At 45.0% G+C, this 17,164-nt stretch overlaps 1 protein-coding gene, 1 long non-coding RNA gene and 1 pseudogene across 3 annotated transcripts; all 3 read left to right on the top strand.

Moving 5' to 3' along the window:
- The first annotated feature begins 4,225 nt into the window (after window positions 1-4,225).
- Window positions 4,226-5,495, top strand: LOC103643981 (uncharacterized). Its single transcript, XR_002266874.3, has 3 exons — window positions 4,226-4,352; window positions 4,805-5,345; window positions 5,420-5,495. It is a non-coding gene; the product is annotated as an uncharacterized lncRNA (long non-coding RNA).
- A 1,351-nt stretch (window positions 5,496-6,846) lies between these two features.
- Window positions 6,847-8,067, top strand: LOC103645604 (uncharacterized; annotated as a pseudogene).
- Window positions 8,068-12,077: 4,010 nt separating this feature from the next.
- Window positions 12,078-16,194, top strand: LOC103643980 (diphosphomevalonate decarboxylase MVD2, peroxisomal). Of its 2 annotated transcripts, none has more exons than XM_008667155.3 (11): window positions 12,078-12,303; window positions 12,436-12,690; window positions 13,059-13,257; window positions 13,877-13,940; window positions 14,078-14,141; window positions 14,238-14,318; window positions 14,417-14,503; window positions 14,705-14,862; window positions 14,952-15,000; window positions 15,565-15,686; window positions 15,777-16,194. In XM_008667155.3, the coding sequence occupies exons 1-11, from the start codon at window positions 12,112-12,114 to the stop codon at window positions 15,997-15,999; spliced, it is 1,494 nt and encodes a 497-aa protein (XP_008665377.1). In that variant the 5' UTR covers window positions 12,078-12,111; the 3' UTR covers window positions 16,000-16,194. The 2 variants fall into 2 exon arrangements, with proteins under 2 accessions (XP_008665377.1, XP_008665378.1); XM_008667156.4 differs by having other exon boundaries at window positions 12,121-12,303; window positions 12,452-12,690.
- The last annotated feature ends 970 nt before the right edge of the window (window positions 16,195-17,164 follow it).

Genomic DNA, 17,164 nt, shown 5'->3' with positions numbered 1-17,164 from the left:
CTTGTGCAGGTAAGAGAAGATGGCGAGCCCGCGGCTGGTGCAGGTGAGACGGACCTCTCCCCGCGCCCCTCGAGCTGCGGTGGTCGGAGTCGGAGAACGAGCGACAGTGTTTGTCCGTGTTGGTGCGAGCGTGCTGCTGGGGCGCGGCCGACACCGACGAGTTCGAGCGCACGGTGGAGATCATCATGTATGTTCAACGTCGTGTCATTTGTTTGCTTGCCTCCACCTCCGTCGCGGCCTTTGCGGAGTAAGATGACCCTCCACTCTACCTCCCCAGCAGATTTTTACCTGGTAACGAAGAAATCTTGCTCCAGGCGCTGTCCGAGGAAACCTCAAGAGTATCGTGTCGTTCACCTGCGACCTTATGGAGAGCAGACATGGGCATCGGCTATTTCATCCGGTCCTCAATCACAACTGTGGGATCGAATCGTTGCTATGATCACTCGGGACAGGAATAGTTTTGGTGGCCTTTGCACCTGCAGGTGCTTGATCAAATATTGTACTTGTCTTTTGATCTGTTCTTCCTCTAGCTTTTTTATCTCTAGCTTTTTATCTGTTTTTAATTCAGCCAATGAATGATAGATTCTATGTCTTTTCAGGCTAGATGAAGTACTTCATATAATCAGTTTCTGTGAAACTCAGAGATAAATGCAACTTCTTAGAGATGCCACGCTGCAATGGATGTCACATAATCAGATGAAGTACCTCCTGTCGGATTCGAAAAGATTAAAAGTGCTATAGGCTTTCATAATGAGGTCTCCTCCAGATATTACTCAGGTAATGATTTCTTGCTTTGGGAGGTCGCTCTCACGCTGCCCTCATCTTTGTTCTGCTGACTGGCCAATTAAGCGGCATATATATCTGAGTGTCCACCATGCATGCATTCCAGATTGTAATATCTGCTGTTGTTAAGTTGCAAGCCCCCTGCATTCACCTCATACATTCTAAAATTACAGTTATTATTGATAACATTAATAGGTGCATATGCTTGGGAGATAGTGGATGATGCGATCTCTGAATATATGGATTTTCGAAGATATCTATCTTGAGAAATAGTGCCAATGCAAACTCGTTAATTATATTATTGGTGGAGTGCAGTTGTGATATCCACGTAGTATTCTTGAGAACTCCATGAGAGCCAATACCTCTGATGCACCTGGATAATAATGTAGTAAACCGTAAAAATGTGTATTTTATTTGGCCTTCTAGGTTAACATTTATTCTTGTATAGCTTATTGGTGTCCACAGTAAATGAATGTTTCAAGCAGTTAATTTGGAACTAGAATTGTTATTGTACTCCTAACTACATGGTTCTATAATGAGCCAATCCTCATTCATTAACTTAAATTTCTCATTAGATTACAATATTTTTGGAATTTGAAGATGAGGTTCACTAACAGCAAACTGCTGATAGTGAACCTTTCTCAGCAGCGCGCCATGGCCATAGGTGGATTATTGGGTGGGCCGGGGCGCTGCACAGTTGTGTCTATGGATGAGATAAAAAGGTGATTCGTTTGCACAACACCTCCCATTTCAGGGTGTGTACAACACTGATCCTTTTTGGCAGCTCCTATAGATTTTATCTGATCTTTTTTGTTGCTTGTCCGTTGACGTTTTTATTTATCTACTTTTAATAATGCACAACCAGACCTTAATAACTAATCCCTCTATTCCGATAGGATGCTTTCGCTTTTCTAGACTTATTTTTTACTATGTATCTAGATATTCCAAATCGTTGTGCCATACTACAGAATTATCCAAGCCAATATCAACAACAAATCTTTTATTGTAACTATCACTGAGAATATTTTTGGATCTGCCAACAAACTTCTCTATATGATACATGAGTTTCCACAAAAATAAAGTCTAATTTTCACACAGTGTGATCGACTCTTGTTGTGCGGCATTTGGAGAGGTGTAGATGAGGGAAAATAATTTTTTGGTCGGAGTAGATGGCAAATGATTGATGATTTTCAGACCAAGTCTAGAAAACCTCAAGCTGGCAGGTGTTATTCTCACCCAACACCGGCAGATATATGTTCTATCCACATATATTCCACATTTTATAAACTAATTTGTCTTTCAGCTAGGTCCTGGTGCTTCAATTTGGTTATTAGATATCTTTACTACTATTAAGGCTGTAAGGGGTAGGCTGCCTCCTTGCGTTCTGCCTTTTTTCATTTCCTGTTTTGCCCTCCTACCCGCACACCTCACCTGCCCGCGTCGCCTCCTCTCCTGTCCTCCGCGCGCGTTGGGCGAGCAGCCAACTCCCCCACCAAACCCTAATCACTCCGGCGCCACGCCGCGCCGCACGGACCTGCCTCGATCCGCTCCAGCGGCCGCCCGCCGAGGCGGCTGTGCGGTGGTTGCGCTTGCGCTTTCGCGCGCAGGTCCCCGTGGGTCTCTGCGCGCAGCGGGACCCGTCCACGGCGGCGAGGCGCGGGCTTCAAGGCGGGCGCAGGCGGAGGGGCGGAATTGCTCGGGCGATGACACGGAGGCTCGCGGCCGCGGCTTCGCGTCCGAGGCCGTGAATGGGAGTGGCGGGGCGCTGCGGGCGGCGACTGCGTACATGGAGGCCGGGGCACCGCCCCTGATTTGGATGATTTTGGATCTGGTTCTCACGTGCATCTGAGCTTGTGGGAGAACGATCAGAATGTCTTTATGGGGTCAAGTAAAGATAACTTTCATGGAATGTCAAAAACTGGAGAACAGTTCCTTGCTGGAGTGTATCATCACCTTTTGTCAATATTGGCATTTACCGCTCCTCACCCAAACAGGTAATGTTTTCTATTAACGCTTCTAATTATGTCATGTAATTCAACTGAAAATCTTTGTAACTCAATACATTGTTTGTTTCTCACATAAGCTGCAAGATTTTTACAAGATGTCAATTCATATATCCCTATAATCTAGAGAGCTTAATTTGCTACTTCTCTGACAAAATGCCAGGATACTGATGAAACCATTTGAACAGTATGTTATGTGCTCCCTATTTAATGACCAGATTCACTTGATTGTTTTTTTTGTATAGCTACGATCGGATTCAGCCAGATACTTGGAGTGGAGCTTATCTATGCTGGGGAAAGAGAACAGGGAGGCTCCATTAAGAATCGCATGCCCACCTGGTGTGCCTCTTGATTTAGTCAGCAACTTCGAGATCAAATCCTTCGATGGTTGCGCAAATCCGCACTTGGGTCTTGCTGCGGTCGTAGCTGCTGGCATCGATGGGCTAAGAAGACACCTTAAGTTACCTGAGCCAATTGGTATGAATTCCTTTATGCCAGGCCTTTCCTTTTGGTTATTGTTTCCAAAATTTATGCCTTGCTGATAATATTTGGAAACAATCCTAACAACCAGATAAGTGATAAGCGCTCGGTACTAAATGAATAAACATCATTACCACAGTATGCAAGTATCTTATGTGATTCGTGTTCTTTGTAGAATCAAACTCTTCTGATCACTCTTCAAAACTGAAAAGGCTACCGCAGAACTTGCAGGAATCTGTAGAATCGCTTTCTGTAGATAAGGTTTTGCATGAGTTAATTGGTGATAAACTTGTCACAACTGCTATAGCTATACGGAAGGTCAGCATTCTTTAATTTTCTTTTTTTAGCATGTTTAATTTCTTTTTTTTATCGTTTTAGTTTTAAATATTCTGTACGAAAATATTTTGTTCCAACGGTTAACTTCGGATTCTCATATCCTGTGACTGAACTTTTGTCTTTTGATACCCAGTGTTTCTCTTATCAAATAATAAAGGTTCTTTAAATTTTTAAAATGAGAAATGCTAGGTGTCTTCACCATGGTATTAAGGTATCAAAGAAAATGATAGAGATAGGAGATAGACGAATCTCTAGGACCGTTGAATGAAGATGTTAATATAACAGTATATACAAAGATACGGAGATACAAGTTGCTTAAGCATGATACTAAGTCTTCTACGTGGTGATTGGTGGTTGATTAAATGCAAGTGTGGGTAAATGCCATTTGAATAAGACATAATTATTGCCGCATGCATGTATGGCTCACACGTACGGAGTAGCTTATGCTGCTTTCACCACTAGAATAAGGCTCAGGCTGTCGCTAAGTACATTTTTTTGGTATTTTAGTGTTATGGGTTTGTAATGCTATTGAGTCTTAAATCTCTGCAGTCATGGACGATTTTCTTGGCTCATCCTGTGATTATAATTTGCAACCCATTCTGAATGCTTATATGCAGGGTACAGTCGATGGCTCAGTTCTCTGAAAGCAGTGATGTTTACAGCTTTAGAGTTTTTCTTTTGGAGCTAATTACTGGCAGGGAAGCAGCTTCCTTGATACCTACAGAGTCCAGAGAATATTTGGCACACTGGGTAATTTCTACTGACATGTAGTTGTAAGTTATCTAGAAAGGAAAGTTATGGAGTTCTGCTTAATCTTCAGCAAAATATCATTCTTGTGTTTAGTGTACCTAACTGTGAAGTCAGGCCACACGTTTCCAAAACTTGAAAACAGCTAGAGCATAAACTGTTTTCATAGTTATTAGGAGTGAGAAGTGTTTGTCATGTTGTAGGATCACATAACTTCTTATTAGGATATATTATTGAATACTGAAAGTCCTTGTTGATGTTTGATAATGGATACAACTAATTGTACCTTAGTTGAGACACTTTTTAAGAGGAAAATAACAATTTGAAAAAAGTGCTGCAGTTTCTCGTGCATAAGGATATTTGTTTTACGCGAAAGGGCCACTAGCGTAAAGGATATTTCTTTTACTCACTGCTTACTGAAAAAACATTTTCTTGTCACATTGAATGATCGAAAGATGGAAGCGCATTTCAGTTCAAATGAACTGATTGACCCAAGATTAGCCGGCAACTTCACTGCAGAAGGTATGAAGGAGCTTGTTGGTCTGGCCTTCCAATGCTTGAACCCATCATCAAGACGCCGACCAAGGATGAGGCTTCAAGATTATCACGATGTTATCTGTGCGGATCTATTTTGTATTTTTTATGCCTAACAATGTTTGTATGTTGAAATCATCCTTAGTTATTGGTTGTTCTTAGCTTCAAGATTATTTACATGCACCCGTTTAGATTTTTTTGGTCTTGTTGAACTTCTTTCCTCACTGGGTCACTGGGATATCTTATCTATTCTCATGACAGTGAATGAGTTCTTACTGTTGACCTCCCACAGTTCCTGACTTCCTGACATATCAGCCACTGTATTTTTAGTTGATTGACCGACCTGAGGGTGGATACTTGACTGCTGATTTACCAATGCCTCGGGGAGAAATTGTCATTGGAGGTCCAAATATAATTAAAGGTTTTTTCAAGAATTAAGCTAAAACAAATGAAGTCTACAAGGTATGGTGTTCTCCTACCAATATATTCATAGATTGTTTCAGGCATTGAACTTTAACTTCTTCACACTTTCGTAGCAAGGAATCAAATACAGCAATTTCTCAGATTTGTGCCAGAAGCAAGAGGCTGTTAAAGAAGTGCTTGGATCTTTAGCAAAGGTTCGTGTTTTCTGTTCACCTGTCAGCATCTGTTTTCTTTATTATGTTGGATCACCACACATTCATACCTGACTCCACATTCCACTGAAAACAGAGATAACCTATGGCAGTAAACAATTTGACAGAAAATGGCAGTTTTACATATTTTTTCATGTAGCGTTTAGAATGATTCAGCATGTATTCATGCCAAGAACACATGTAAAACTAACACATAGTTTGCATGTGTTTTATTCCCTAATATTCCTGAAGCCTACTTGGATCGCTGGTAAGTAATTTCTGTCCCTGGCATGCTGCTCTACACTACTCATTGTGAAGTGCATGTTCGTAAGGGATGTCATATTATTGAACATATCTTGATGCTGCCACTACCTGAATTTTGTGCAGGTGCGACGTTTACAGCTTTGGTGTCATATTATGGGAGCTGGCAACGCTTAGAATGCCATGGAGTGGGATGAATCCAATGCAGGTTGTGGGGGCAGTTGGTTTCCAGGATAGACGACTTGATATTCCCAAGGAAGTTGATCCTCTGGTAGCAAGGATCATATTCGAATGCTGGCAGAAGTGAGTTATAAGAACTGAACCTGTTGTCTGATCAAAGTCTCCTGTCTCAGCCATGGCACTTCAAATTTGTGCTAACATGTGCTCTGTCAATCGCCAGTGACCAAGTAAGCTACAATTTCTTTTGGTACACATGTACTTATTTTCTATTTCATGTGAGGTCAACATTGATATGAAGGATTATGTATTAATGTATGCTTTACATGTCTAAATAAGGCTTAATCATTAGTTCTGATTTTATTACCTGCAGGGTGGTGAAGATGATAACTTTGCTATTGTGTTTGCTGCTATGGGAGTGAACATGGAAAAAACTCAATTCTTGTAACGTGGTTTTGAAGAGAACAATTCCATGGAACGGGACACCCTTTTTCTAAATCTGGTACCTACAATGTTGGGTTGTGGTGGGAACGATTACATATCAAAATAAACCCAATCAAGCAGCTCTTTAGTGCTTTTGCATATAAATGTATTTTATCATATTGGTTCCGTAGCAACGCACGGGCATATACCTAGTACACCTTAAGGCTGGAGCGAGGGCGTCCACCACTCACCGTGCCCCCGCTCCAGCCCCCGCCCGCAACGTCTTCCTCCCGGCAATCCCGCCCCCGCCCACGCCGTCCCTTCCCTTCCCTGCATCCCGCCCGCGCCGTCCCTCCCTGCAATCCCGCCCCCGCCAGCGTCGTGTCCCCGCCGCACATCTTTCCCACCTCTTTCTTTCCCTTGCTCTGCTAACGCGCCGCCGGTCCGTCGGTTGCCGCCTATCCTGCTTGCTCGCGCGACCGCTGTTCATGGTGATGGTGGATGAAGGCGGCAAAGGAGAGGCGCAGCCGCCTGGATTAGACCCAAGAACCCGCCGATCTGCGGCGACCAGGGCGACCGACGACATGGATGGCGGTGGCCGAGGAGAGGAGTGGGAGGGGGCCCCCCCGGCTACGTGCTCTCGCTCCCGGCGGCGGCGCTGCCCCTGCCCGTCGTCGTCTCCTGCCTGGACGCCACCGTCCGGCGCAAGGGGCGCAACCATATCCGCCACCGTGGCCATCCGTCGGGCTGGTGGGCCTTCAGGCTCCCCGTCCCCGCGCCGGAGGAGGCAAAGGGGCCGGTTCCCCCATCGTCGGCGGCCAATAATCCGACCGAGGAGGGTCGTTCCTGTTCTCGTCACCAGCGCCTGCCCGTGCGCCAGGCCCCGCCGCCCCGGCCCCCGGTCCACACACTCCCACGCCTGCAGAGGAGAGGTCAGCGAAGAGGGTCAGGATGTGCCTGCAGTGCGGCGCGGCGGTGACGCCGCAGTGGAGGTCGGGGCCGATGGGGCAGGGCACGCTCTGCAACGCCTACCGGGTTCGGCTCAAGGTGGCCGGGGTACTGCGGGATCAGGTGAAGCACCGCCCCACGCCAGCGACCGCCAGGACGCCCGCCCGGCCGCCCCTAGACAGCCCGGCCTCGTAGTCGTCGCCCGACAGCCCGATCTTGGAGCCTGGGTCAGTTCCCGATGTTTACCTGGTGAGGACTGAGGAAGAAGCCTCTGAAACGGGGGAGACCCTCGCCGCCTCCGAGGACGGTACCCGCGGCGGCGCCGCCGCTAGCGCCAGCGGTATACCTCGTCAAGAAGAAGAAGAAATCGGCTTCGGCGAGGAAGCCGTGGCGGCCCCCGAAGTCAGCGAAGCAGTGCTTGCACTGCGGGTCGTCGTCGACGCCGCAGTGGCGGGAAGGGCCGCAGCACGCTGTGCAACGCGTGCGGCGTGCGGTACAGGCAGGGCCGGTTGCTGCCGGAGTACCGGCCGCTGGCGAGCCCCACCTTCGAGCCGTCGGAGCACGCCAACAAGCACAGCCAGGTGATGCAGCTCCACCGGCAGCGGAAGAGCCAGGGCCAGCACCACCCTCTGCCCGCGGAGCATCCGCGAGCCATGGACGTCCTCCAGTTTCCCCAGCGGTGGCAGGTGAAGGAGTACCAGCCGACGCCGGTCCACCAGCCTCTGCCGCATCCTGATAAGGAAATGATTTCTTGTTTGTGAAAAAAACAGGAAGTACCTCTGTCATCCATCGAAGAGAGGACGGCCTGCATCTACCTCTTCTTCTCGGCTCACTGGTGCAGGCCATGCATGAGCTTCACCCCGACTCTACTCTAGGCCTACACGGCGCTCCGGAGCGCCGGCAAGAGCGTCGAGATAATCTTCGTGTCGTTGGACCGCGACGAGGCCAGCTTCCGGGACCACTTCCAGGGCATGTCGTGGCTCGCGGTACCGTTCGACGCTGCTGGCCTACTACGGCAGAAGCTGTGCGCGCGCTTCGCCATCGAGCGTATCCCGGCGCTGATCCCTCTGTCAGCGTCAGCGACGCCGTCCAGCGGGCTGGGATGTGGAGAGGACGCGGTGAGGCTGGTTGGCGAGTATGGAGTAGATGCGTACCCGTTCAGTGCGCAGAGGAGGAGGGAGCTGGAGAGCATGGACGATGCCAGGAGAGGAGGAGGCCGGCTTCAGGAGCTTCTTGGCTGCGAGGAGAGAGACTATGTCATCAGTGCAGATGACATAAAGGTAAATGAACAAAAAAACTCGTGAAATTTCTCATTAACCAAAACTACTTCCATAAGTACTACTACGCAGTTGTTGTGTTGGTGATTGTGATGCCATACTAAGTGCGCCCTCCTTTGCATTTTTTCATTCTGACCATTTAGTCAACTTGGTTTAGTTTTACAGTTTAATTTCTCCTATGACAATGTTTTTTTCTTTTCAGATTCCTATAGCTGACCTTGCTGGCAAGACAGTCGGCCTGTACTTTGGAGCACACTGGTGCCCACCTTGCCATGTCTTCACCAAACAGCTCAAGGAGGTGTATAACGAGCTGAAAATCTTGAGACCGGTAAGCTTCGAGGTCATCTTCGTCTCGATAGACCGCAGCAAGGGGGAATTCCAAGCAAGCATGAGTTCAATGCCATGGCTTGCCATCCCTTATTCTGACGCTGTAAGGAAAAAGCTTACAAGAATCTTCGTTGTCAAGGGTATCCCAGGACTCCTGATACTTGGTCTGGACGGTAAAGCTCTAAAAACAGATGTCCATCGCCCCGAGCTCCTCCCCACCTACGAAGGCTCCAGGTGAATGTAGTTCTTTCATGCTTGTAACCTCATCAGGTGTAATAAAATAAAAGGTATCAAGGCGCCTAGGATCACGCCTAAAAACGTCATCAGGTACGAAATCTGGAGCCTGAAGCTTGGTTCAAGGGGTTGTTGGTAGATTTAGCAGCTATACTGATACCTTTTATTTTATTACACCTGAAGCTTGGTACTGGTCTGAGTATCTTTATCTCAAAAAGGAATCCCTCACTGGTAGTCACATTGCTTCTGCTGCTGATTGTTTGTGGACAAGTTTTTAATGCTAATTTTGTTTTTATGTAGTTGTTATCTCAGATGTGAAATGCGATGACCTAAAAGAGGAGGGCAAGGTACAACAAACTAAAAGGTTAGATGATTTCACTTTTCCAATTGCTTTGGTTCTGCTGTTCGATTTCGAGGGGCAACATTTGATGCTGGTTTTGTTATCATGTAGTTGTTGGTTCAGATGTGAAATGTGATGAACCAAAGCAGGAGTAAGTTGCCAATAAAATTGGGGAACCGAAGGAGTGTGACAAATGTGAAATTTAATTTTTGCATTGTTCCTTGTTTGCGCGTAATTCAAAATTTACTGTTACCCATTGTTCCTGAACAGTCCTTGATTTTATTTCTTGAATGTGCACCTGATTCGTCTAATGTAATCATGGAACCACATGTTGTGGAGCTGTTTTGGTTAAGAGCTACAATGATCCTAAGGCGGATGTTTTGTATGCTGCCACTTAATTTTGTGTACCTTCTACATTTCATTTTGCATCTGTAATGTTGTTTGCTGATTACAAGATAAAAAATGTTTGATACCAACCATTGATAATTTGGGACTCACTAAGCAAAGCCAAAGATAAGTGTTTAAACAACTATCGATCTACCTATGTGATATATAGAAACCATAGCAACACACAAACATCAATGTAATCGTTGTACACTAATATTTATCGAATAATTTATTTGCCGTCGCATCGCACGGGCACATACCTAGTATATATATATATATATATATATATATATATATATATATATATATATATATATATATATATATATATATATATATATATATATATATATCTTTTTCAACCAAAACATCTAGACCAAAATACATTTTAGCCTAAAAATGTGGCCCAAAAGACCTCCTGCTTGCACCGATTGAGCCTGGTGCTGGCGGCCTCCCTCAGTCGCTCAAGTCACGAGAACATAGACTCTTTCAATTATTTCGCAAACATGCGCGGCTGCGTTTCCTATGTTGCCAGCGGCGTGGCCGCCTCCATTCAGTCCTCTATCGTTCTCCACGCCTTTAGGCTCTATAAATTCGACAAGGGCACAAGGCAGCAACCTCCGAGGCGGCTGGGCGGGATCTGACTCAGGCATCTTCCACCTCCAGTTCGGCCTCCACCTCCACCAGTTCGCCTCTATCGTCCCTGTAGCAATGACGCGCGCGCCCTACACTGGCGCCGCGCCACCGCCCAAATCTACCCCTGCCATTACATATTCTCCAAACTATACAACTTCCTCAACCTAATTTCTTTTCTTTTCTTATTCATAGGCGAGGGCGGAGCGCCTCCCTGGCTAATGGGCAGCGACCACCTGAGCGGCAAGCGCTGTGTGCTGAGTGCTTCTCCTCTACTGTGAATAATTGTTCCCGAACGCCTGATTCTATTTCCCTATCTGCCACAACTCCATTGGATTGTTTTAAATGTTACTACCCTAAAGTGCGAAAAATTAAAAGTTCCATTGGATTGTTTTAAATGTTACTATTCCTAAAGTGCGAAAAATTAAAAGACGAGTAGTATATCGTTATATTTGTAAAGTGGCCCAGGGCGTTATTTTTACGGAGCTCCGCCACTGCATAAAAATGGTAATATAACTGCAAGTTGACATGAGTTTTTGTTTTGGCATATCTTAGTTGCACATAAATTTGCTAATCTGATGATACTAAGGAAATCTAATGCAGCAGCAATTGACTACAACATGATTAATCATAAAACAGTAACTTAATCAGATATGTCCTCAGGGGCGGGCCCCATTGCATGATTCAACGGTATTCAAATGAATACCCATTATTTTCAGCAAAAGAACTTCAATATATATACATAAATATAGTGTATATGCATGGAAAATAAAAACGAATCAAATAAATAAAGGAATCTATTAATTTGGACTAAAATATCTCGTTCCTACCTCTCATACCTAACTAATTCAATCGTTTGTCGTGGACCATGAAGCCCAACGGAGCGACAAAGCCCACCTCAGTACCTCACGACAAAAAAAATCCCCAAACCCTATTGTAGTCGCACCATGGCAGAACCACCAGATGCACCAACCACCAAGTCGTGGTCACATCTTGTAGCCCCACGTGCCATGGAGACACCAGCACCTCCGTTGAGACATTGTGGCTCCACGGTGCAGCAAGGTGCCTAGACTTGATCGACTAATTGTCATTGTGTTGCAACTGGCCTCGTTGTTGCGTCGTATGTCGTCCGTCGTCCGAGGCTTCAATCCATCGTAGTCAGGGCGTTACCGTATGCTAGGACAGACAACCAGGGGCAAGGTCTCATCGTGCCAATGTCCAAACCTACCTAGCTAGTGGTCACCCGACCTGACCTCCCCTACTTTACTGCTTGCAGTACTAGGCTGCATATGGAGCATTAGTGATTAGAAAATGCCAAAGAACACAAGTAGCCCGCTAACAAATGAGCAACCACCAACATATACATTTCGATTTAAAACTTTTAAAATAGTTGTATGAAATTTGAGTTTAGTAGACTAGTTATTGAATCAGTTATGACCATAGTGTGTGTTTAATCATATGCTATACATATATATAATTAAATATATATGTCGATATATATGTTTTAATCTTCTAAAAATCATCCTATAAAAAATTTTGAATACCCACCTCTAAATTCTAGGCCAGCCACTGTATGTCCTTGATTACATCAGCTTGCTAAAACATCCATGGAAAATAGGGGAAACAGTATTCACGACCATTCTAGTTCACACTCAATTCGGTCGTTTTCTGCATTAACGGAGTCAGGCCCAGGCCTAACCTCAGTTCATCCGAGCAGCCGAACACGCCCGCCGCCATTCTACGCCCTGCTGCCCAGGTCGGACGGACCCTTTGCCGGAGACGAGCACACGCCACAGCAGGTATGCCCGCCCTTCTTCTGTGCAAAACTGAGCACCCGAACCCAATTTAAGCTGTTCTGTATTCGGATCTGATCTAATCACTAGTGTAATCGTATGCATGTATTATGCCTACTAACTTCCCTTTTTGGCAAGGAATTATCGGGCGTAGAGCAGCGCGAAGCGAGAGATCCAATGGCGGCGGCGGAGGGGCAGTGGGTGCTCATGGCAACGGGGCGGACGCCGACTAACATTGCGGTGATCAAGTACTGGGGGAAGCGGGACGAGGCGCTCATCCTCCCCATCAACGACAGCATCAGCGTAACGCTCGACCCTGACCATCTCTCCGCCACCACCACTGTCGCCGTCAGCCCCTCATTCCCTTCCGACCGCATGTGGCTCAATGGCAAGGTGTGTCATCGCCAGTACCCCTTCTCTGCTCGCTAATTTGTCTCTACCGCTGCTTCGTCACCTCCGTGGTCTGTTCATTAGGGAGGGAAAAAACAGGTAAATGGATGGTCCATGACGGAGGAATCTCATCACTATTTAATTTTGAATAGCGAGGGGATTCCTGCCCCATGGATGCCCTCCATTTCCATGCCCACCAAATCAGCACTACATGCCTTTTGTTTTTTACGTGTCACTCTGGAATCTGGACGTTGACTAAGTGGCAGATAAAGAATTCTAGTATATAGGACTTTGATTTGGCGATAAATGGTATAAATTCGAAACGATGGTCCTCTTGATTACCTTGGTATTTGGTTTGGATGATTGAGCAGGAGATCTCGCTATTAGGAGGAAGGTTTCAGAGCTGCCTCAGAGAAATCAGAAAGCGTGCTCGTGACTTTGAGGACAAGGAGAAGGGCGTCAAGATCAAGAAAGAGGACTGGGACAAGTTGCATGTTCACATAGCCTCGTACAACAACTTCCCCACTGCTGCTGGTTTGGCCTCTTCGGCTGCTGGCCTTGCCTGTTTCGGTAAAGTTTCTTCTGCTATCATCATAATCTGATTGTTTCCCTATGTTCTCAATATAAGTTGTCATGACTTCTGGCTATCCTTACAATGATTTGACTGTTTGTTGGTCTGTTGTATTAGCAAAAACTACAACATGAAAATGTTTTAAAAGTTCACAGCAATTTTACTAGTGCTGTTGTCGTGTGGCCAATCTGATTCTTTTTACCAATTTGGAGCTCAAGTTGGAAATTGTGACTGCAGAGGCATCAAAACAACTTATTAGGAGCAGATGTAGTATTTTTCTAGTTTCTTTTTTTCATTTTGTCCTCCTGTGACTGACATTAAAATATGAAAAATATATTTAGGGACAGATAGAGATTGCGAATGTAAGTTTTCTCCCTTTATTTTCACTAAAAACATGGAAAATAGTACTATTCGAGTATTACTAACTTTTGGTCACTGGTATCTTTCACCATTACTATAAAAGCTACTCGGCATGCTTCTCTGGTAGAAAACAGCAGTTCCTTGGAAATTCATAAGTTCTATTCAAGGCCAAATAACGGTTCACGATTTCTTAGTTCTCCATAAAGATTTGTGATCATGTATCACCACATAAGCATTTGTTATTGAATGTTGCTGCAGTTTTCACCCTTGGAAAGCTGATGAATGTGAAAGAAGATTATGGAGAACTTTCTTCAATAGCAAGGTCTGTTCATGTTATGGTAAAATGATTTTGTTTTTATTCTTGAGATACTGCAAGGGCTGTACTAAGTTTGTCAATCTGTGCGCTAATAACTTGTGAGTCTTGCAAATCCATCCTTGTATTTTATCAACTTCATTCAGGCAGGGATCTGGGAGTGCATGCCGCAGTATATATGGTGGTTTTGTGAAATGGTGCATGGGAGAAGTGAGTATATGGTCATGACAGAGAAAAAAACCCTGTTTCAATGCATGTCTGGCCTGTTCAATAATGACTGAGTGAGGCCTGATTGTTTGCTTGCAGAAAGATGATGGAAGTGACAGTATTGCCGTGCAGCTTGCTGACGAAACACACTGGAATGATCTTGTAATTATTATTGCAGTGGTACGTATTGACCCTCTCATTGTTTTATAGCTGTGCCTTTCCCCCATATTGTGCTCTTTCTGATCATAAATTGTTGACACGTTCATCTGTGGAATCAGGTCAGTTCAAAGCAGAAGGAAACCAGTAGCACCAGTGGGATGCGAGATAGTGTTGAAACAAGTCCTCTCTTGCAGTACAGGGCCCAGGTGACTGTATTTTCATTCTAGGGGACTTGAATTGTCTTCAGCTTTAACTATTTGGAGACTAAAGTGCTAAAAAGATCATGATTTACTTTCAATTTTGGAATTTTAATATTGTAAGTGTTTTGGCAATTTGATTTGTTGCTTTGACTATTATTTCTTTTCCTATGATTAACGTGCGCTGCACTGGTTGTCCATGTGTTTCAGACAGTGGTGCCAGGTCGGGTGTTGAAAATGGAAGAAGCTATCAAGAACCGTGACTTTGAATCATTTGCCAAATTAACTTGTGCAGATAGCAACCAGTTTCATGCTGTATGCTTAGACACGAGCCCTCCCATCTTCTATATGAATGACACGTCACACCGGTATACGCTTTTATCAGTGTGTTGGCTTGGGTTTTATGTTAACGCTGAAATCTGAGGCAATTTCTTTTTCTGGTCTCAATCAACCACAGGATAATTAGCCTTGTGGAAAAATGGAACCACTCAGAAGGAACCCCACAGGTATCTTTTTTTAAACATCTGTTATATTGCTTTCGAACATCTGTTATCTTTTTTTTTAAAAAAAAATGTTACCTTATAAATTACTGTAACATATAATTAGCTCTGTTCGTCAGTTGTGCTACCCTAGTTGGATATTGCTCAAATAGGACAAAACCGTTGAATAAGATTTGATACACGAAGCCATCAACTGCAGTGGCCAAAACATGTGGCTTTCATCTCTTATGGAATTATTAACTTCAGAGTGAACCTTGGGAATATCCTTAAGATCTTTGTATAAATAGCCGCAAATGTGTTTCTTCTTTTAGTTCGCCACTTTTTATATTTTGTGGATGGTTATCTTCAAAATCATAAGGTGTGAACTACTACTGTTGGTACAGCTTCTTTTGGATGTTATATCTATGAAGTTGGCATCTAAAATTTGAATGCCTGTTGTACTGGTTGTGGTGTCTGTTGTACATTTTACCCATTCTGCAGTACCATGTTTACTTTGATGTGATAATAGCGAGTTCATCTATAAGTGTGGACAGTAGAACTCTAACTCTGGTTGACAATGCCTAATGGCAGGTCGCTTACACCTTCGATGCTGGGCCAAACGCTGTTCTAATCGCCCAAAACCGTAAAACTGCAGCACATTTCCTCCAGAAGCTCCTATACTATTTCCCTCCACAGGATAATGATTTGAGCAGGTGAGTTCAATGCCTTTTCACGATTAAATCTGTTGCCACTAACTGTACTCGGGAGCTTTATGGATGTATCTCACCAGCATGATCTTGCAGCTATCTGGTTGGCGATAAATCAATTCTAGGTGACGCCGGATTGCATTCCATGAAAGACGTCGAGGCTCTTCCAGCACCTCCAGATACGAAGATACCGGATCAGAAATTCAAGGGCGATGTTAGCTACTTCATCTGCAGCAGGCTTGGGGCAGGTCCAAAGGTTGTTGTTGACGAAGGTCAAGCACTGATCGATTCAGTCACCGGACTTCCAAAAGGCGTGTAGTTCTAGATTTAGGTTGGAATAATGGTTTAAGCTGGGGATTAAAGACAATGGTATCATACAAGCAACCTGGGCCGGCCAATAAAGATAGAACACGTTCTCGCCTTTTGTTTTTCTCCCTCGCCTAGTATGTGGCTGAAATATTTGTTTCGCTATTTTATTGAGCACTTCAGCTGAGACGCAAGCGGAGAATAATAACTTTGTCGTGTAGGAGTACTGCAGGAGCGCTGCATCTTGGAGCTATGCCTATGCGTGCGTGCGTTCCAGCGCGCGACGAGCTGGCGTCCGCTTGTCTCAAACGCTTGGATCATTGGATGTAGGAGTACTAGGCAAATCCAGTCCTATAGGCCGAGCTGTATGTCAAGCTGCGCGTCGCAGGGGAGCTCTGTCAACTGGCGCCCTGATCCGCAATGCTCGTCGGAGCGATGCGGTGCAGGTGCAGCGGTGCAGCCACCGCGCCTACGCCTAGAGAATATCCTCATCTTTCGACGTATACATACCCCGCGAGTCCGTGACGGCATGGGCGATTTCACAGCTGGGCTGGGCTTGGGCTGGCCACCACTTGCATGCCCAAAACTGCAGGGTCCCCCCACGTCCACGGGTGTGTGTGGGATTGGAGGAGGAGATTGCGTTGGCCCGCCCTCGGTCAGCGTCAGCCACGATACGGGACGCACCGCGCCACGCGCCTGTTCTGTTCAACGTCCAGCCGACCCCTGCTTCTGCTTTCTCACCGTTTCGATGCTCACTGACTCGAAACACTGTGATTTGCTAGTTAAGGGCTAGTTTAGAAACACCATTTTTTCAAAGAATTTATATTTTCTCAAAAAAAAATCTCCTGAGAAAATGGCTTTCCAAACTAGCCCTAAATATTTTTTAGCTCCTAAAAAAGCATATGGCTCCCTTGCTGCGTGGGATCAAATTCAATCAATAGGCACATAAAGCCATACTCATACGGTCATACCCACTAGAGAAAAAAAATACATCATACTTATACCCACTATCTATCATGAATAAAAAATTACAACATATCCATATCCACTAACACTATAATAGGCATGATCATTTGAATCATAAAAGTAAATATTGAATATGAAATGTCGAAACCCCATATCTTATCAATATTGAAAGGTACTAAAACAACATATTATCTTTGTGCCAGCATGACAAA

Source organism: Zea mays, chromosome 1, assembly GCF_902167145.1.
Source record: "Zea mays cultivar B73 chromosome 1, Zm-B73-REFERENCE-NAM-5.0, whole genome shotgun sequence".
Classification (NCBI taxonomy): Eukaryota; Viridiplantae; Streptophyta; class Magnoliopsida; order Poales; family Poaceae; genus Zea; species Zea mays.
The sequence above is the reverse complement of the archived record's forward strand: the minus strand, read 5'-3'. Positions and strand labels throughout refer to the sequence as shown.

Coding starts and splice junctions, on each gene's coding strand:
- LOC103643980 (XM_008667155.3), top strand. CDS start 12,112: ATGGAAAATAGGGGAAACAGTATTCACGACCATTCTAGTTCACACTCA. Junction 12,304..12,435: donor ACGAGCACACGCCACAGCAG/GTATGCCCGCCC, acceptor CTTTTTGGCAAG/GAATTATCGGGCGTAGAGCA. Junction 15,001..15,564: donor ACTCAGAAGGAACCCCACAG/GTATCTTTTTTT, acceptor GCCTAATGGCAG/GTCGCTTACACCTTCGATGC.